We start from the raw sequence: 21419 nt of genomic DNA, 5'->3' as shown, positions 1-21419 counted from the left end.
GGGACTGACTACCAGTTTGAGTTATGGTATTGTAAGATCTTGTCTGCTGCCTAGTGGTTTTAAAGGTGAAGTAACTATCTTGTTCTGTATCCCCAGGATCTAAAGACTTGTCTAAATTAGGATTTTGGATTTCAGCTAACACCAGTTTAAGTCAGAAATACAGATCATTTAAGTATTAATGTAAAGTCTTGGACTGAACTTGAAGTTTGTATTACTTTTTCTGTACTAGAGTTCTGAATGCCTTCGTTAACCTTTACTAGCTAATACCATCTCGCCTTTTGTCTAGACAAAATCTGAAATGGTGCGATACACCACTGTGCTCCTTCAGAGACTCATGCTTGCTGATGATGAGAAGTAAAAACTTAATCTTAATAAGGCATATGTTTTGTAGAAATTGGAAATATCTTGGTCACTACTAGTGAATGGTAAGTGGACTTTTGAAAGCAGTGTTTTATGAACACAAGTGGGACGTTTCTTTTAGAGGAAGAAAACATTTGTGAACAAGTGTGCAAGTGTCATTTAGGAGCAGTGGATGTCTTATGCCTTTGGATTAATGAATACGTTATTGAGATGCAGAATTTCTGGGAGTTCTCATCCCGGTTTATTTTTTTTCCAGTAAGATAGCTCCAGTGAAGTGCAGAGCTGTGTGTTAGAGTTCAAACGGGTCTAGCAGTTTGCCACTGACCTTTTTGCCCCTTTCTTTCTGGCTGCATGCTTTTATTTACCCCATAACCTAGCTCAGTTTGGCCCTTCATTCAGCCACTTGGATAACTGAGTGATGGGAAAGTGCTGTCTGGTTATGAAAAGATTGGTCACTGAAGGGCCTGAAGGATGTCAGGGCTGTTTTGAAGGTGAGGATGATGCAGTACACAGCCCTGTAAGCAAGGCTGAAGGAGGAGTGCTCATGTGTGGAAGAGGAGTAGGCCTTAGCAGTGACTGCCTCTTGAGCTGTCCCTGTCTTAGCATGCAGCTTCACTGAGTCCAGGAGAAAAATTGCTGTTTCTTGTGTGTTGTCTTTTCATGATAAACAGATTCATGTTTGAACCTCTTGAAGCAAAAGGTATTACCTGCCTTGTAGTAAATGTTAATGTCTCTGACAGTCTCATTTTCTGTTCTATAGGGTTCAGTATTGCTGAAAGCACAAATAGAGAGTTTTGAAATAATTGCTTCATTGGCACCAACTACGAGTTTGAGGTAAGAATAACTTAATTCTATTTTTAAGTGTTCTGATTGAACCTAGCTATTGAAAATTAAAATTGATTTTGTTTTCCTAAAATTAATGCTTACAATATATAAACTTTCTGAAATTAGTGTATCTCTTGTAAAGATCAGCTGTACTTGTCATACATAAAGTGCAGATGTACATATGTTATTGTTGAACACTGGGAAAATAATAAATCTAAAGCTGCGGTTGGGTTATATACAAACACTGTGCATCTGAAGATTGCTTTGAAAGTTACTTGTAGAAAGAAACCCAGAGGTTTCATTTCCTGTCACTCTTGGAAAATTGACATACTTTGTCTTAAGAGAGTTTTAAAACTCTAAATTTATGTTTCCTGTGGGTATTGAACCTAAGGGATTATAGGCCATTTTCTCTGAATTTAATTGAACATAATGAATTAGAAAACATCTTCTGAGTATAGGTTATGCAAATTTGCTTTTTAATGGAAGGAGCCAGTAAAAGACAGCACTCAACATATTCTTCTTCAAGGTAAATAGGGTTTTTTAGTTACATGGAAAGCTAGTTTAAGTTTAAAGTTTTTGCTGGGTTGGGTTCAGATGAGGTTACATCTCGGGCCATGCACACTCTTGTGCTATTGTGGTAGGAAAAGTCATGTGGGGCAGGAGGAACCAGTTGTTAGGGGAAAGGTTAGTCTGCTTTTTTCTTTGGGGCTTTGTGCCTAAAATTTCTGAAATTTTGTTAAGTTTAATTTCAATTCTAATGTTGTTTTTTTTCTTTATGTAATTGAAAAGTCACCCAGGTAACAAGAAAGATTATGTAAAGTAGCTTGTGATAGAAGGTGCTACTTGTGTTGAGCTTGTCTTTTTAATAATTTTAGGCTTTCAAGCTTGTTTGCAATTCAAAAGCTAAATTTTTTTTTTCCATTTCTGTTTTAATTCTTATTAAACAATGATGATTATAGATACTGAGCAAAGGCCTGAAAATGTGTAGTTACTTGTTCACAGTTTATATTCAGGTTGTCTAATGTGACCCTTGTTTTTGTTTGGTTTTGTTTTTTTTTAAAGCTGGGCAGTTTCAAAAGAAAATGGTAATGGGTCAGAATGTTTAGTAATTAAATTGGGGATTTTTAGCCACTGATCTGAAAAGAAAAGGAAAAGGTGTGTATTTTTTATGGTCAGCACTAACTAAAATATTTATTATGATTGTGATAAGAAGTGATATTTTATTATGATTTATTTTTATTTAGGTCTCGTTTTGTAATCAGTTGTAGTTTTCATAGCTTCATTTGTGCTGAAACATGTTGAATTTTGTTGCAAGCCTTATTAATTTACCAGTGGTTAAAGTTAAGTTTTAACTAGTTGTTAAAATGATGATGTAAGTTGACCATGCATTGTGTGTGTACATTAAAAAGCAAAGTTAACCTAAAAAGGTGCAGAGTGGGAATCTTGACCAGTGGAAAATCAGATCAGAGTGATTAGCTTTAATACCTGTGGTTAAGAGAAATAATACCTGTGGCTCAAACCAGCATCTGCTGGACAGAACACTCCAGGGCTTTTTCTTTGCTTATGTAAAAGGGACATTGTAGAGGTCTGTGAACTCCTGCCAGAGAAGAACAGTGCATTGAAAATGTGAGGAAACTATAAGCCACACAATAGCAAGAATTTTGTTTAAAATATATTAAAATGTGGAGACTTACATTGTTTTGTGTCTTAATTTGCAGAAATGTGTTTCTTCTGTTGCCTCCTCTCTCCTAGAGGATCAACTTGCGGTTAAATCTGGAAAACCCCTTACAGTTACACTTTATCTTTTCAGTGTGTGCACTTCAGCTATGTTAAATTCTTCAAAATGTGGTTGAGCTTTTAATTTACTAATCAGTGTACTCATATCGTCTCCAGTGTTCTTTGGTTTAGTGAATGCTGTGTTTCAATCTAAAACTGCCATTTTGGCATATACAAATTCTGTTCATTTATATGATTTACATGGACTCTAAATAGTCGCTTCTTTTTTTCCCTGCCGCTCCTCATTGCTTTTCCTTTTGGGAAGGAGTATATCTACTGGAAAAAATGGGTCGATCTAACTCTAGATCACATTCTTCAAGATCAAAGTCCAGATCTCAGTCCAGCTCTAGGTCAAGATCCAGATCACATTCGAGAAAAAAGAGATACAGGTAAATTGATGTCTTACTGTGTGAAAATGTAGTCTAGTATATTAGGTTTTGTCTGGAAAACATTTTACTTGGATGATGCTGTGGTAAAAGTGAGACTGGGATCTTAGTTCATTTTAGGCAGTAGGTAAACTATGCTTTAAATGTAATTACTTGTACTTTGTTTAATACTTAGCTGCTTTTTCTCTTTTCCTGTATCTTAAGATAATTTCAGTGTGCTAATGATTTGTGGCCCTCTTGATTCTTCCCTACCCCTTCACATGACGTTTTCTTTGTCCAGTGTCTTTCCCTGTAATTTGTTCTGTATTTCTCATTCAACTTTTCATATCTGAAGTAACTTCAGGCTTCAGTAGATAAGCTTTGCTGTGTCTTGTCTTCTCAGTTGCCTTCAGCCTTTTCCTCATCTTTCTTACTGGTGGACATTGCCATCTCCCATAAAAGAAGTGGCTCAACTGAGTGTTTACTGCCTCATCAGCTGCTGCCCACAGGCTGGCATTATGCTGGAGGTCCTGTAACTTCATGTTCCAGGCTGTGAACTGTGGTGGCTGTGAAACTGAATGCCATGCTCCAGAGTGGTGATAATCTCTAATGAAATGGCAGGGCAAGCTGCTGAGGCTGGTAATGTCTTAATCATGCAATGCCAAGTTTCACAGGTCTTAGGAGTGTAGATATGTTTATTGTACTAAATACATTACAGAAATGTAATAATATATTACAGAAATAATAAATACAGATTGTGAAAGTTCCTTTAAGACCATTGTCTGCATCCTTTACCCTCCTGACTGCATTTGAGAAATGCAGCAATTAATGTCAAGGCTGTTTGTGGTTTTTTTGATTCTCCAGTTGCCAAGTGTTAATGTTTGCTTTTTAATTTTAGTTCCAGGTCTCGGTCAAGGACATACTCACGATCTCGCAGCAGGGATCGTGTTTATTCTAGAGATTATCGCAGAGATTACAGGAATAATAGAGGAATGAGACGTCCCTATGGTTACAGAGGAAGAGGTAGAGGATATTATCAAGGAGGAGGTGGTAGATACCATCGTGGAGGTTATAGGCCCGTCTGGAACCGAAGACACTCCAGAAGCCCCAGGCGTGGCCGATCACGTTCCAGAAGTCCAAAACGAAGGTCTGTGTCTTCCCAGAGGTCCCGGAGCAGATCTCGTCGATCTTACAGATCTTCCAGGTCCCCGAGGTCCTCTTCGTCTCGTTCTTCATCCCCATACAGCAAATCCCCTGTCTCTTCCAAAAGACGTGCGTCTCTGGAAAAGCAGGCAAAGAAAACTGAAGGGGCTCCTTTGCAAGACAGCCCCTTGAAAAATAAATCACAAGATGAACAGAAAGATACATTTGAACATGACCCATCAGAGTCTCTTGACGATTTTAACAAATCATCAGCAGCTTCTGGCGACATTTGGCCTGGCCTTTCAGCATATGATAACAGTCCAAGGTCACCCCATAGTCCTTCTATTGCCACCCCACCTAGTCAGAGTTCTTCTTGCTCTGATGCCCCTTTGCTTAGCACAGCTCACTCAGCAAAGGACACACCTCAACATTCCCATTCCATTCAGCATAGTCCTGAGAGGTCTGGCTCTGGTTCTCTTGGAAATGGTTCTAGCCGTTATAGTCCTTCTCAGAATAGCCCATTGCATCACCTCCCCTCGAGGAGAAGCCCTCCAAAGACAATCCCATCACAGAGCGCCCCCCGCGAGGAGACTCGAGTGCGGTCGTTTTATCCTGAGGGTGGCGAACAGGAGACTGCAAAAGGGGGAAAGTTTATGAAAAGGTAAGAACTTACAAGCCAAATGCTGCCTCTTAAAATTCTGTCTCTTAAAGGGTTTTGACAGGATCATCACTGTGCCCTGGAAATTGCAATATGGAACACTATGGAATAAGTAGTAGTAATGTCAGTCCGGTTGGAATTGAGCTTGAAACATATATATGCCTTTTCCTGCTAAGATGCTTTGAGGTTTTGACGGTTGGCTAGTGGAGATAGGGACATGTGTCCTTGAGGAAAAATTGGTTTGTGCTTTGCTTTTATGGTGTATTTTCCTGTACTCCATTTTTTACTCTAAAGTAAAAATCTTAATTGGAGTAGTGCATCAGAGCAGCTTGTTTGATACAGTTCTGTTCGGATGTTTCAGAAGGTTAATGCCTCCTGTAGTTTGAAATGCAGGTCTGCTGGAACTCTACAAATGCCAATGCTGTGCAATGATTCCTTTACGTTAACACAAACAGCATCAATTGCTAATTGTGTGGTGCACAATTGGTGTCTTGTCTTGCATCTCTTACCAAAGAGGGTAGGTCTTGGTGTTCTCGGAACGTAATTCTGTTGATGTGAAGGAAACTTAATGTATGTTTTCCAATGAATGTAAAATTCTTCTGTTAGTCCTTAAAATGTTTGCTATAGTAGTAATTTTTTAAAGTTGTAAAAATCTTAGTGAAATTAGACTGTTCCTTTATGAAGTGACTGATACTTAAGTGGATTTCTTATGAGTTACAGATCAGTGTTGTGACTGTGCTGTATAGGGTTGATTTTAGTCTTTTAAATTAACTTGTCCAGTCAGTGATTTATTATGCAAAAAAATTACTGCTTAGAAGATCAAAGATAAGAATTCTCTTGTGTTAGATGTATTGGAGTTGGCAAACGTATTAGAACCTACATGAAAATAGTGTATAGATAAGGCAGTGGCTGAAATGATGCATTGGTAAGTGTGTGTGTGTGTTCAGGAGAGCTGCCTGCTACAGGTTCTCTGCTTGGACACAGTACAGTGAATGCACTAAGCCTGTGTCAGGTTTTGGAATTCTCTTAGTAATGTGCAGTATCATTCAGATTTTTATGGTACTCCTTTCACTTACTCAGTAGAAGTAGTACAAAAATGAATTGCAGTCTGAGCTCTCAAACTTCCTGTGAAATTTGTGGATAAAAATGACAAGGGTGTGAGAATGTGAAACTGAGTACTGATTAAGAAAAAACTGAACAAGCCAGTAGCTTGCTTATAAACTCTGACAGAGAATTCCTAGGTGTTCTGCAGAAAGGCATTATGTCCTTCACGTGCCTACAGTAGTACATCAATGACAGTGGACACAGTGTTAAGTTGCATGCTAAAGTTAATTGCTTGGAGGAATGTGTTTTCATCTTCTTCTTGGTGTGGGATTGGCACGAAAGAGGAATGCAAGTGAACTGGAATGAATGCAATCCAGAGTTACCAGTCTCTTCTTTGCTATCCACAGGTACACAGATGAAGAGTCTAGAGTATACCTGCTTGATAGGGGTAATACCAGGGAGAAGGAGGCCCAGAAGGAGAGAGGATCAGAGAAAGGGAGGACAGAGGGAGAAAGGGAATGGGAGGAACAGGAAACTTTAGATTTTTTCATTGATAAAGAGACTGGGAAAGAAAAGTTTAATGACTCTGAAGGGGAGGACACAGAGGAGACAGAGGATTACAGACAGTTCAGAAAGTCTGTCCTGGCAGATCAGGGTAAAAACTTTCCTACTGCATCTCACCGGAATGCTGAGGAGGAAGGAACCAAATACAAATCTAAAGTATCAATCAAGGGCAATAGAGAGAGCGATGGATTTAGAGATGAGAAAAGTTATAAGCTTAAAGAGACTGGCTATGTAGTGGAAAGGCCTAGTGCAACAAAAGATAAGCACAAGGAAGAAGACAAGAGTTCTGAGAGACTAATGATGAAGAAAGAAACTCAGTCACCTGAGCAGGTAAAGTCTGAAAAGCTCAAAGAACTCTTTGATTACAGTCCCCCTCTACACAAGAATCTGGATGCGAGAGAAAAATCCACCTTCAGAGAGGAGAGCCCACTTAGGATCAAAATGATAGCCAGTGACTCCCATCGTCCTGAAGTTAAACTCAAAATGGCACCAGTACCTCTTGATGATTCCAATAGGTAAATGATTCCACTTTTCAGTGTGGTTCTCCACCTGCCTGCAGTGTTGTTCGTCTGTATTTAAACTAGTGGTTTCTTTTTGTGTGTTTCTTCTTTGTTGTTGATGCACTTTAGACCTGCTTCCTTGACTAAAGACAGGCTGCTTGCTAGCACCCTTGTCCATTCCGTCAAGAAGGAGCAAGAGTTCCGATCCATCTTTGACCACATTAAGTTGCCACAGGCCAGCAAAAGCACGTCAGAGTCATTTATTCAGCACATTGTGTCCTTGGTTCATCATGTCAAAGGTATGTAATTTGTTTACTGTACTGACTACACATCTGACAACTTCTTTTAAGCCTATTTGCTGTTTCTAGTAGAGGAAGATTTAAGCCCTCTTTTAATGTTGAGGTATGCATAAAAATAATTAGAAAAACAATGGCCACAGATACTAGCATAAAAAAACCCTCCAGCAGTGTAGAGTATTAACAGCAGTTACACCATGTTTCTGGATAAATTTTTGAGCCTGAGTAGCATGCAAAGTTTGAAATTTTGCCGTGTAGTTTAAACATACGACATTGGTCAGATTTTCTTATTTAATTTCATCTTAATGATTCTTAACATACAGCTTTATATTAAGTAGTGCAGTGTGGGTTGACAGATGTCTTTTGCACTCTAAATACAAGAGTATTCTTCCTCTGGAGCACCCTGAAGGTTATTTTCAGGTTCTAGTAAGAAGGGTTTTTTTTTGTCTCAATAAATGTAGGATAAATTGTGTTCTAAATGATGCTAAAATACATGATGATATTTCATTTTATTGCTATTGGACAGTAATGCCAGGAATTTCACTTACAGGAACTTGGCAGTAGCTAATTAAACCTCCATTAAATGAATTGCACGCTAATTATTTTCTGATTGAACAGTAATAACTGTTTACTATAAACACCCAAACAACAACCCCACTGAAACACAAACCTAGACCATCAAGGTAGATATATTTCACTTAGGTCATTTATCTTCTCAGAACTTTTTGGTGGGATAATAGATAATTCCTTAAAATCTAGCGAGGATGTCTGGAGAGTTCTTTAAATGCTCTTTTCGATAGCATTTGCTTTATTTCACTGGGCTGTTGTCTTGTCCTTGCATTAAATGTAACAGATGATATGGAGCTGGAGAAAGTAATTTTGCTGTATCATCATGCAGAAGGGGAATGTGGAAATGCTTAATTAGGTGACCAGTTTCAATGAATCTGTCTGTAAGCATTTAAAACGTGTTAGCTTCCAAATCTGCAAAGATTTGCTTGCTAGGAATATGTGCTAATGTTTAGTTGAAAATTTCATTTTGTTGGCAAAATTTAGATTGCTTAAGATCAAATGATTCCCTGCATTTTGATTTACTTATAAAGAAGAAAGTAATAGTCAATAATGGTTTATGTGAATGTATTAGATGAAAAAAAATTATTGGGACACGTGTTTAGAGTATTATGATTTGTTGTGTGAAAGTATCTGTTTTATTGATGTGTAAAGAAATTTAAGGCTCAGTCCAGTGAGAGCTTCTTTTAAGTTTTTGCTTATATATTACATATGTAGCTGTAGGTGAAAATAATACTTCTGAAACTCTCACATGTTGATCACAGAATAGAATTTTTCTGTAAATTTTTGTGTGTTAAATATATGGTAAATATAAGAGCTGAACAGTTTATCTGGTCACGTTATTAGAATATGTACAGTTATAGTTACTTTTGAAAGCAGAACATATCTTTAAGTTTTGGATTTACTGTGGTCTGTGATCAGGTTTTTAGTAACTCTTTTGTCAAACTGAAGTTGTGTTCGTTATTGGTGTGATGCGACCAGTCTGAACAGCTCTTTATTAATGTAGAGCTGAAAATGCCCAGTGATGTTTTCTTTTTCATTATAACTAGGTCCTGGAATGTGTTTTGAAATGGCAAAACCCATGTTACAAAAGTAAAATAGCTGTTGAAAGATACAGATGCCAAACAGGCAAAGTTGAACCTTCTGTCTTCCTGGCAAAAATGGCATAAAAACAGAGTTGCTAGCTCAAATTCCTGTGTTTGATGGAATTATGATTGAGGCACTACCCTTGTAGTGGCCGTTTCAAGTTTTAATGGTTGGTTATGAGACAAATGCTGGATGCCGGGCGGTAAGTTGATACAGATGTATGTTGACCTGTTAAGCAGATAGCTTGCTTCATATGTAACATTTCATAGCTCATGACTTTATGTATTTCTATATTACATTTAAACACATTTGTTGAGCTGGTTTAAAAACTTGAGTTTTGCTGTTGCTAATTTAACTGTCTCTGAAGGAAGGAGAAAATGTGTCAGAGGAGTTGTCAGGTTTGCCAAGATGCCAGATGCTTAAAGGAATTTATTTACCTATAGGTGTGTTAATTGTCTTGGATCGTTTATCATCACAACTTCCAATCAAGAAATTGTGTTCCTTTAAGAACAGACTTGTTAGTTATTAGTTATTGAAACATACCTAACTAAATGTTTTCTATAAATTAACTCTTATTTTAAGCTAAAGATGAGATGAGTGGTAAAATGTATTTCCTACAAATACTCATGACTCAAAGTAACTTCACTTTCTCTTGTGGGCAAAATATAAAATAACTGTTTCAGAAATTGCTCCCTCTCTTTAAGTAGAGGAAAATCTCATTGAAAATGAACAAGTCTAATCAGTAAACAATGCTTGAATTAGGTGTAATACAGTCATGGCATAGTTGTAAGTAGAGCTGCAGTGATGCTGTGCACTGTTACTTTGTTTGAGTGACAGAATGAGTAAAAGTAGCAAAAACACCACATTTGCTTGTCCTGATAAATTTATTGGAAGTACTATGTTTTTTGCCTGCTACTTGCCTTTCTGTCAGGAGTAAAGTACCTGTCAGTTGAATTAAACTAATGAAACAGTGGGGTTTTTTCTATTGTAACCAACAGAGCAATACTTCAAGTCAGCTGGAATGACCCTAAATGAGAGGTTCACTGCGTATCAAAAAGCCACTGAAGAACACTGCACCCGACAAAAGAGTCCAGAAATACATAGGTATATGCTAACTGCGTATGCAGATGCTTTGTGTTTCAAATAATGTCTGCTAGTATTTCTTTTGAGAACCCAAAATATTTTCTCTAATCCGTATGGAGTAATTTGTCAATTTTTATGTAATTACAAAATACCAAAACAAACCTTCTGTAAAAGAGAACTCATCTGAGTCAAGTCTGGCTTCATCTGTGGTTTTGTAACAGATGTCTTCTCTACCTCTGTATCTCATTTGGGATATATTTACTTTTCTCACATGCAGTGCTCAAATATTGAGGGGCATATGTCTTGAAGATGAAAGGAAGCCCTGTACATGCATCTTTCTTCTTCAGTGTGAAATGTTCCATCTCATACTACTTTAGTTTTTGTGTGTGTTAATTTACAGCAGTTTTTTGAAAATTCTGAGAGCCTAAAAGGTAAGAAGGTAGGCATGCAGATGTAGTGTCTGATCCTGTGCTATAGTTCTATGATGCAGTGTACTATATTTGTGTTGCATGTGAGGATACAGTGTCCAGCTCTACACATTTTCTTAACTGTTAAGTACTTTTAACTTTACAGCTAGCTGTCATAGTGTCGATGATTTGGTGGAGAGGGTGGGTATTCAGCTGGCTACATATACTGATGCTTTTGAAATAAATCGTTGAGCATTTTTTGTATCTTCAAAACTGTACTTAAAATGTGAAACACCAATCTGCCTGGTTTTGGTATTTGTGTTTCTAGTGTACTTTACACAGAACAGAATCAAGGTTTTCAATGTTTAGTCTGCTTCTGTATTCTGATAGTGGAGCTTTCTATGCAATAAGTTTGTGCTACTGCAAAAGGGCAGCATTTAGCAGTTGAAAAGAAATGACTGAGGCCTTGGACAGTCAGATACATGTATGGCAAGATGCTGCTTTTATTTTCCATTTAGGAGGATTGACATCTCTCCAAGTACCCTGAGGAAGCATACCCGTTTAGCAGGTGAAGAGAGAGTCTTTAAAGAAGAAAGTCAGAAAGTAGGTTCTAAGTAAACATCCTATCTCTGCTTCTAAACTTAATTGTTTCCCTTTAAATCTGAACTTTATCTCTGTGTTTGTGTATAAAAAGACAAAAATAATTTGCCTTTATTGTATCTGGTGTACTTGTGTTAAAATTTTTTTTTTCCTTTGAGTAAAACATGTTATTAAGAAGCTACTTTATGTAGCATGACTTTGTGATACTGATAACACGGCACATAAGGTCAAGTCTTCTCCCATGCTTCCTTTCTTCTTGCATGTTTCTTGTCCACTGAGGTCCCCAAGGACAAAGAATTAGGTGCTGGGGCAGGGGGAAGTACCAAGATGATCAGTGAGTAGTGTGGCTGAATTGCAGGGGTGCTTGTGCTCTGTTTGAAAACAATTCACCAGAAGAAATGAGTACTTATATATATCCCCAAATGGTGTATTATGGTCTGTATGCATAAAAAATGAGATCCCATTGGCTTGGTGAGAATGTGTGTTTGAAACTGAAATTCTTAGTTCTTTTTTAGATGTAGTCATTGCATCTAAATTGCAGTCAGCAGACGTTGCAAGTCAGTTTGTCTGCTGAAGAGTTTATTGAAAAATAGGTAAATTCTACCTCACTTTTTTGAAAATTGATACATGAATTGCCTTTTCGCTCAGATTCTCTTCTGCATGCTTTCTTTCAAAATTTTGTTCCAAAATATGTATTTGCTTACAGGGAGATAAAAAATTAAGATGTGATTCTGCTGATCTTCGACATGACATTGACCGACGGAGAAAAGAGCGAAGTAAAGAGCGAGGAGACTCAAAGGGTTCCAGGGAATCCAGTGGGTCAAGAAAGCAGGAGAAAACTCCAAAAGATTACAAGGATTACAAATCTTACAAAGATGACAGGTAAATATTTGAAGCCCCTATATAGTTTTTAGCTTCTGATTAGCCTTTTGTAATTGTAAGCTTAATTGCTTTCAATTTTCAATGTATGATGGAACATTTAATTTTAAACAATTAAAATTATTTGTTTTACAGCAAATATGTATTATCTGTCTTTTACACGGCTTATGGTGGATGAGGACAAAAACTTTGGAATAGCAAGCTAACACTGAAAAAAAAAATGACAAATTAATCTGTCCTATTATCCAGGCTACATCAGGAGGTTGGACTTCAATGCAGTACATTTCTATAAACAGTTTGTGTAAGAACTTTGGCTCGTTATGCTTGATTCGCACTTTTTCAACTCATAACACCCAGAGTATGAGAATTTTACTGATACTTAGGTTTTAACATGGGTGAGAAGGGGAATTTTTATTTTTGTCTAAAGCCAGTGGGCTGTTTGTAAGAAAAGAATGTTAGCATATCTCAGTGGATACTGTGTAGGAGTGGTAAGAGTTACTTCAGGTATGACCTTTCTTTTGAGTAGAGTATTAAAATCCTATAAATTGGGTCAAATTAATACCACTATGGGGTTGCTAAAAGTCTTGCTATAGAATTTTTTTCTCCCTTCTCTGTACTGTATATACCATGACTTTTTACTTATGCTTCCTGTTCCCATTTACTTTGACTCTGGTATCCACATTTTCTTCCCCTGGCTAATTCCCTACAGCCATCTATGTAGGGGAGCCCGTACCATATCTTCTCAACAGTGTGCAAACTGAACTATGTCAAGTACTGTAAAACTTTGCCTTGCGGGTTTTCTTCCCTTCTATTTTTCTGCCTCAGAAGAAAGGCAGATCTTAAAAGTAACAGAAGCTCTTCATGGTGTCTCAATCTAGAAAACCTGTATTTGCAGTTTGCAGACTGCTGCTTTCCAACTCACTTCTAGTAATATAGCTTTAGTGCACTTAAATGTGTAAGAGGAGGCTGGAAAGTGGAACTGTACTTTGCTTTAACATCTGAAATATGTAACGTGTGACTTTATAACCAGAAGGGGGTTAGTTTTTCATAAAATAGTCACGGTTTAGTATAGCATGTTACAGACTATCTAGTACTTTTAAAATAGCACATAGTATATTTTTTTATTTTTCAGTAAACAAAAAAGAGATCAAGACCGTGCTCGGTCCTCCCCATCTTCCTCCCCATCTTCTTCCTCATCCAGTTCTCGAGAAGAAAAGGATTGCAAGAAAGAAAGAGATGAAGAGTTCAAAACCCACCATGAGCAGAAGGAATACTCTGGTTTTGCAGGAGTCAACAGGCCAAGAGGCACCTTTGTAAGTTGCTTTCTTACAGTTCTCCCAAATTCTGAACACTTCAACAGTAATAGTATAACAAATAAAATGAGGAAGTGTTGCAGTGATTAGTTAGGCTACACTTAGTCATGAATTCTTTGATGTGATGTACCAAACCTGAAATGTTGAGTCTGTTCTGCTTCCTGCAGCACTGCCCGATAGCAGCATGTAAATGAGAATTAGCATGTCACTAGAGATCCTAGGATAGTGCTGCCTGTTCCTTGCTGTTCTCTAATTATGTTGTTTCCTAACAGAATCTGAAAATTTAGTGTTCTGTACAGTTTAAATCTTGTGATCTGTTACCTCTTGACTTCCTGCAGCCTCTGTTTTTCCCTGTCACTTTCAGTTTGGTTTTCCCCTCCTTTGTGTTTGATGCTTGCAACTTGTTCAGTAGGGAATGGCACTTAATTAAAACCATGCATCAACCTTGAAACAGCTGTATGGAGAAAAGGAGATGGTATACTTGTTATTTTTGGCCTGTACTGACCACACTGAGCATCAAAGCTCATTGATTTACCTCTGGAATGTGTTTTAAGCATTGTGATTTGGAAAGGGACTCATTGACCACTACAGTCTTCATAACTTCAGGATTCCATGTTAATGTAATTACTGATATTTAACTGGCAATGTAGAAGCATTAGGAAAGATTATGAATCAATAAAGGAGACCTTGGAAAAGATGAGGAGCACTTAAAAAACCCTAAACAACAAAAATAAAAAACCCAGCAGCACAGCAGAAAACCCAACCAACAACCCAGACCAAAATGAAACAAACAAAAAAAAAGGGCATGTCCCATGTGGGTGGGGAAAAACTGTCAAGTAGAATTACATAATAAGAGAGGAGTAATTTCATACTTTATCAGTAATTCCTTCAGGTAGCCTGTAATTAAGACTAAATAATGCTAAAAGGCATTGTGTAGAATAAATTTACATTGAACTGTTTGTCGTAGTCGATAAAATAAGTTTTGAACTACACACAAGGGTGTCTGAAATGCATGTGGTGTGTGCCAGCACTTTAAGGTTTGAATCTTCCAGCTAAAAAAATGGAGCTACGTAGAAGAAAATTGGAAGTTCTGAATTTCTGATACTAAAAGTGCATCATTTCCTCCTTTCGTCTGATCAATTTATATAGTTATGCTAAGGAACATCTGTGTGGCATAAATATATAAATCCTGGGATGGTGTAGGCATCAAATACGACCATCAGCACAATTTCTAGCTGTGTGAGCTAATGACGCAAACAAAATAGAAGTTAAACTAAAGTAGAGCTTAAATCTCCATTTCCTCTCAAAGAGAATTAGTGGAAGAAAACTCATAATTGGATGAAGACTTCCTGCTTTATAAACCCAGATCGTGTGTATTGTGAAAGGGATGCTCCTTTGCAGGAAATGTAGGTAGATGTGAATTGGAAATTTAGTAGACTTCTACTAATTTAATTATTGACTGCCAGTTCTGACTGTGCAGTAATAACTGGTTAATGTTCCCTGACAACATACAGGGACACACGTGGCCTTACTGAACAAACTGTCTGAACAGGCAAATCTAAACAAGCCAACCTGTTGACTCAGATCTCCTCTTCAGGGATACAGCTTTGAATAGTAGTGAGAAATAGAGAGCAGCCAGTGTAGGAATGTGTTTGTAAATGCAGGCTAATAGTGGCTTTGCTTTTGGAGTAAACAAAATGCTTTGGTTGTGGATCTTCCTCCTAACTGAAGCCTTGGAGAACATGACATCTTTCCTATCTATCTAGCTAATGTAAGCTAAGATGTCAATTTCATGTTAAATCAGCAACAGTTTTTACTAACTTTTGCTGATAAGTGATTCTGTTTAATTCTAGGTTTCTCATACATAAGCATCATGAATAGTTCTGAAGTACAGACACAGAAATAAGGATAAGTAGAATTTTTCAGTGACACTCTGAAAGGATTCTTTGTGTAAGAATTCTGGTTAAAAGGAGGTTTATATAGAAATTGTACTCTTGTCTTTTTTTGTGGTGGGCTTTGTAGTAAACAAGCCCATAAAGGTCACACCATAGTGGATGTCACCTCCTGTAGTTCTTTACCTGAAAGATGACCTAATAGGGGGAAGTGTTAGTACAGTGGTGAGAAAAACTCCAGATAATTTTTCTTAAAGGTAACCTGATCATAGGACCTAATACCAGGAAACACTGATAGCTTGTGGAGGTTTTTTTTTTTTTTTTTTTTTGTTTGTGTTTTTTTTTTTTGTTTTGTTTTTTTTTTAAATCCTGTCATAATTTTGTCCCTACATCCTTTTCCCCCCACCCCGCTGGGATACTGTTTATTGTGCCCTAGTTTTGTGAAGCTGTTGGAAATAAAGCAAACATGCAGTATTTCCTCTCTTATACACTTAGTGTTTCACTTTTCAAGTGACTCTCTAATCCGTTATTTTTGGGGTTTTTTGCTTACAGAATAATCAAAAATGTCAGAGTAGTTTTATAACTGTCCAGCATAAATTCTGTATTAGAAGTGTTGGAGCTTTGTGGGACTAAGTGTGCATAATACTTTTCTTTCAAGTTAGTTAATGATATAACTTTTTTGTTTATGTTTAGCAAACATTTCTAACAAATGAAATTAATTTCCAGTCATGTTTTTGTTGTGTTACTCTGAAGATGCAGTTCTGTGTTTTTAAAGTAGGCTGTTTATGAAAACTGTTCTGTAGTAACTGCAGGTTTTAGCAGTCTTTATTGTCCCAACCTGACCTTTCTTCTCCCCTTGAATGAAGGATATAAACTCATTTAATGTGTTCTCCAAGCTAAATAGGTACATGCAGAGGGAACTGTATGTGTTACTACTTAGTGTATTCTGAGTTAAAGGTGGTTTTTTTGATGAGACTTTTTAGCCTAATATTTTAAGATCCCATTAATTCTTTATAAAGAATGTTTAAGACACTATTTTGCGCTTTAAGCATTGCAGATCTGTGCAGTGCATACTGGTGATATTTTTCTGAGTAAAGAATTTACCCATTTGGGATTTAATCTGGCCTGAAATACATTTTTGAATCTCAATTGAAAATGTTGGACTAACACACAGTGGCTATACTACTTTGAAAACTGCATTGTTAGTGTGTGTTCTAGAAATAGTTTCTCATAACTGACATGACTGACTCCATGAATGACCTTTTCTTTCCCCCTTGACAGTTTTCTCCCTCTTTCAGTCTAGTTTTCCTGTTTGTTTTTTGTCTATGAACAGCTCAGAAGCTCCTTCTGACCTTTTGTTGCAACTCACTGGTTTACCAGCAGTCAAAGGAAATTTCTTTTTGGTGGTTGTGGATGAACTTATGCCAAGAACTCAAATGTCTTTAAATTAATAGAATCATTATTTCAAAGTGAATGCTTGAATATATTACTTAAGGTAATATGTGAATTTGAAAATGGTTTTATACTTGCAGGTACTGTAATTAAGCACAGAAAGAGTACTTTCAGTAATAGAGAACTTGAACTCTTCTTTGTGGTTTTATGTAAACGGATTAAATGACATCTTGGTTAATCAGTTTCGAATTAGGGGCAGAGGAAGAGCCAGAGGAGTCTTTGCTGGAACAAATACTGGTCCCAGCAACTCAAATACTACTTTTCAGAAGAGACCGAAGGAAGAGGAATGGGATCCTGAATATACCCCAAAAAGCAAGAAATACTTCTTGGTGGGTGTGGAGAACTCGGTGTCTTATGCATGCTTTTGTTTTTTCAAACTTTCTACAAGTGTAGAAGTAGCATGCATGTATGGCCAGGGACCTCAGAGACCACGAGGAGGGCAGGGTGGTTGTCGTGCCTGGTTCTGCTGCTCTCACACCTTTCTGCAGCAGCCTGGCTGTGAGTGAGGCCTGACATGGAATTTATCTCCAAAACTTTCATCAGGGAGTGGGGAAGAAAGACAAGCTCAGACAAAAACTATTCAAATCAAACTTTAACCCAAAAAGAGTTGTGCTGTGTTTTCCTCGATTTATGTCTGTATGACATTCAAGCTTTGTCTTAGGGTTGTCTGGAAGTCTGCAAAAAGGGAACATCAGGAAAAGGTGACAGTATTTGTGGATGTAGGCTGACTCTGCTGTGAGCAGTTTTCTGCTCATAGTTGAGTAGTGTGATAGTCGTAAGAAAGTCACCGTAGTTTTGATGCCTTTTTCCCATCCGGGCAGTGAAAGGAGGACTGTTGATGTAACACCCTAAGTAGTGCAGTACACTGAACACGTGGCCTCTGCTCCAGTTGATTCCCTTAACAATGCAAACTTTGAAGGTTGTTGTTTCCCCCTTGAAAAATTCTAAGTAGTGAAGATTGGACCTTTTCTTACAGCATTATAGCTTGTCACAAATATATTAACAAGTAACTAAGAAATAAACACAATTTGGATGTTTGTACAAGGCATTCTCTGCCTTAACATATATAAACTTTTCTGATCTGTAAATGTAGAAAGAGGTGATAATCTAGTCATTGAGAAATTCTATGATAGTAGAACTGTTAATTGTAGCTGTTAAACTTGAATTACTAAAAACATTTATAATCAAAAAGCCACCCTTTCTTTGTATAATAAACTGCTTGATGTGGGTGTGATGCGTTTAATAGTCCAGATTTCTTTCCAAATCACAAGTAAAAAACCCAGATGTTGAAGCAAGTGTACCTCACCATTCTAAATATAAATCTTTTTATATTAAATAGTTTTCTGCAGCTTTCAAGCAGTGCATGGAATGACTCTTAGAACTTACCAGCTGTATTTGGTAGCAAGACAGCAAACATTAGGCTTATTAACCAGAGAAACTCAGCTGGTTTTTGTTAATGTCAGATTTAAACAGTTTAACTTCATTTGCCCTGCCTTGTGCAGGTGAAGCAGATTTTCTGAAAACTGCTTTTCCTTAATAAGTATGAAGAACTTTCTCTGCACTGAAGTAAAAATAATTTTAACAAATCCTAGCACATTCCTGCAGCTGCTTCTCTTAAAGTAACAATTTTTCCCCCCTCAAAACTAGTGATTCTTTATTCTGACTGAAGATAAGCGACAAACATTTGAGGAGACCCAGACTAATAAGGGCTCTTAAAGTAATTGTCTTATTGTGGTTTTAGCTAGAGCATCATGAGTTGTAAGAATCTACTTCATAATGGATTCTGTAAATTACGATCTGAAAAAACACTTTTAAACATTTAATTGGTTTTTTACATGTGATGTAGAGTGCTAACAGGAGAGGGTGTATTTTAGAGGTGTTCTAACCTTACTCTTTGTCTTGTATTATTGTAGCATGATGACAGAGACGATGGTGTGGATTATTGGGCCAAAAGAGGAAGAGGCCGCGGTACTTTCCAGCGTGGCAGGGGCCGTTTTAACTTCAAAAAGTCAGGTAGCAGTCCAAAGTGGACACATGACAAGTACCAAGGGGATGGAATTGTGGAAGATGAAGAAGAAACGATTGAGAATAATGAAGAAAAGGACAGACGCAAAGAGGAAAAGGTAAACTGTTCAGTGTATTGCAGATCAGACAGTTTGTTTCGCCATGTATCGAGTAAACGTGTGGGTGCATGTGGGGATCACTTCATTCAGAGTTGGGTTGTTAACAGTTCACAAGACTGTTTTGTTTTTTTCTTTCCACAGGAATAACCCTGGAAGGAAGTTGTAGCTGAAAGAGCAGCTCTTGCACCACCCACACAACATTTTTAATATGTTTTTTTTGTTGTCAAATGAATGTAAGCATTTTACTTAAATTTTACTGTTGGAAAGTAGTTTAGAGGAATTGTTTTTGTTTCAAGCCTTTAGAAAAAATTCTTGATATAGTAAACTATGTTAATGATCGTACAGGTAGAAAGTAAAATATTTGTAACAACTTTTAAGAAATTTTACTGTTTGTTATATGCAGTGTAATTCTGCTTTGTTCAAATATATCGTCAAGTACAACTCTAAAAGTTTTGATTCTCCCCAATGTCTGTGTTTTATTCTGAAGTAAACTTACAGCTCTGCACACCTGAAACCTTGGAGCAGCATTTTTTATAAACTGATTACTACTTTTGTGTTGCCTTTTTATAAGAGTTGTATTTAAAGGTAGTTACTCAGTCATAGTGTAAGTACAAACAGCTGTGCAAAATGCTGATTATACACTAGTTTATGAGAACCACAGATACACAGTGTGTCAGTGATAAACCTGGATTCTTACTCCACCCTGCTAGAGAGTGCAGCAAGAGTTTTACTTTAACAGTCAAATTGTCACTCTTCTTTAGTAGCCTGAGAAATACATACGTGTATAAATACTAAAGTGAGTTTCAAGTGTATTTTTTCCTTCTGGAATGTGTTTTAGAAACCTATTTCCAAGTCACTGCAGCTAGAAGCTAATGCTTCTGCACTTACCAGTCCTTCAGTGTGAATAGAGAATTTTCACTGTTGTGATAAGAAAAAAACCCATTATTTTCAGGTTTACACTTGGTGTTACTTAGGTAGTTGTGTGACTTCTGTGAATGAATTTCAGTGCATTTTGCATTTCTCTTCTTAAAAGGTAAAGATGATAACTGATGGATCTGCGGGAGAAAAAAAAATCCAGACATTACACTGGTATAAAATGTTTTATTACCTTTTGAGTTCAGCGATTCATCCTGATTGACTGCTCTCCAGCAACGAAGCACTGAATCCACTTCATCTCTGCATGGTGTGCTTGTAAAGGCTGAAGTTATCCCTGCAGTCCAGATGAAAACAGACATCCATTTCACTGTGCAAAAACCCCCCAACAACACTGAAACGCCCAGAGTCCACTAGCTGCAGTGTTAGTCTAGACTCATTTTTGTGGTTTGGAATTAAATCTCACATCCCCTTCCTTCTCAGGGACAATCAGTAGCATTACTGTAACAGTGGGCAGCTAGTAAGATTAAAGCTTTTCTGCATTCGTTTTGCTCTGCTGCTGCTTTAGCTGTCGCCCAGCTTTGGTTCATCTCCAGAAGTAGAAGCTGCAGCATTAGGGCCTGAGCCCCATGTCACTTCCTGCTTAAAGCTGGTCTGTCGCAGAATCCTTTTGTTCAGGAGCTCCTGCAGGTCCTGTCTGTGCTGTTTGGAGTTGTATGTGCTGACTTGAAGTGCTGCCCCTTCCTCTCCTCCAGCTTAAACCTTCCTGGGCCCCTGAGCCAGCTTTATGCTGTTACTACAGTGTTATTACCAGCACTGTGCCTCCTTTGTGTCTGGCCTCAGAGAATCAATCCACACAAGTTATGGGTCAGAGTGACTAGCAATACTACTATAGTAACTACAGTACTAACAGTAGTAACACTGACTGCATGGGTGGAGGACAAAGATCTTTGTTTATTCCCTGAGTATAATTATTATCTTACTTTGTTGCACTAACTGACTTTGAAGTCTTTACCAGAAAGATGAAAGAGCGAGTACAGTATTCAAAGCCACGTTTCTTTCTTTGATGTGAACTCAGTTGGGTCAGATATTACTAGATCATTGGTGTGTTGAGGATACTTTGTGTACTGAAACTCTGCTGCTTCTTGTTTTTTACTACTCCGTTCCAACCCCTAAAAATTCTATTACTCTAATATTAGGAAAAACCTTTTCCCTGTGAGGATGGTGAGACACTGGCACAGGTTGCCCAGGCAGGTAGTGGCTGCCCCAGCCCTGGCAGTGTTCAAAGCCAGATTGGGTGAGCCCTTGAGCAACCTGCTCTGGTGGGAGGTGTCCCTGCCCATGGCAGGGGAGTTGGGACTAGATCTGTAAGCTCCATTCCAACCCCTAAAATTTTATGATTCTGCAGTTCTCAGAATGAGCTAGTTAGGACTTTGCTACCATTTCAGTTCAGCTCCTTCACATGAATTCAGTGAGTTGATTTCCCCTTCTGAATTTCCATCCCCTCCTGAGTTTCCTCTGTAGCCGTGACCGTGTCCTGCTGGAGCTACACTTATGCCAGGAGTGCACCGCCTGCCCCGCTCGGGCACACGCCGCAGCCCCCCCGGCCCGGG

At 37.8% G+C, this 21419-nt stretch overlaps 1 protein-coding gene across 5 annotated transcripts; it reads left to right on the top strand.

Moving 5' to 3' along the window:
* The first annotated feature begins 282 nt into the window (after positions 1-282).
* Positions 283-19525, top strand: BCLAF1 (BCL2-associated transcription factor 1). 5 transcript variants are annotated; one of them, XM_009082055.1, is made up of 13 exons: positions 283-425; positions 1121-1194; positions 3227-3350; positions 4225-5130; positions 7104-7250; positions 7365-7534; positions 10183-10288; positions 11193-11277; positions 11981-12156; positions 13286-13466; positions 16993-17139; positions 18724-18933; positions 19075-19382. In XM_009082055.1, the coding sequence occupies exons 3-13, from the start codon at positions 3247-3249 to the stop codon at positions 19078-19080; spliced, it is 2238 nt and encodes a 745-aa protein (XP_009080303.1). In that variant the 5' UTR covers positions 283-425; positions 1121-1194; positions 3227-3246; the 3' UTR covers positions 19081-19382. The 5 variants fall into 5 exon arrangements, with proteins under 5 accessions (XP_009080303.1, XP_009080300.1, XP_009080304.1 ...); XM_009082052.1 differs by having other exon boundaries at positions 6579-7250; XM_009082056.1 differs by lacking the exon at positions 16993-17139 and having other exon boundaries at positions 19075-19525.
* The last annotated feature ends 1894 nt before the right edge of the window (positions 19526-21419 follow it).

This window comes from Acanthisitta chloris, unplaced genomic scaffold (genome assembly GCF_000695815.1).
Source record: "Acanthisitta chloris isolate BGI_N310 unplaced genomic scaffold, ASM69581v1 scaffold16269, whole genome shotgun sequence".
Lineage (NCBI taxonomy): Eukaryota > Metazoa > Chordata > Aves > Passeriformes > Acanthisittidae > Acanthisitta > Acanthisitta chloris.
This window is presented reverse-complemented; position numbering and strand designations above follow the sequence as displayed.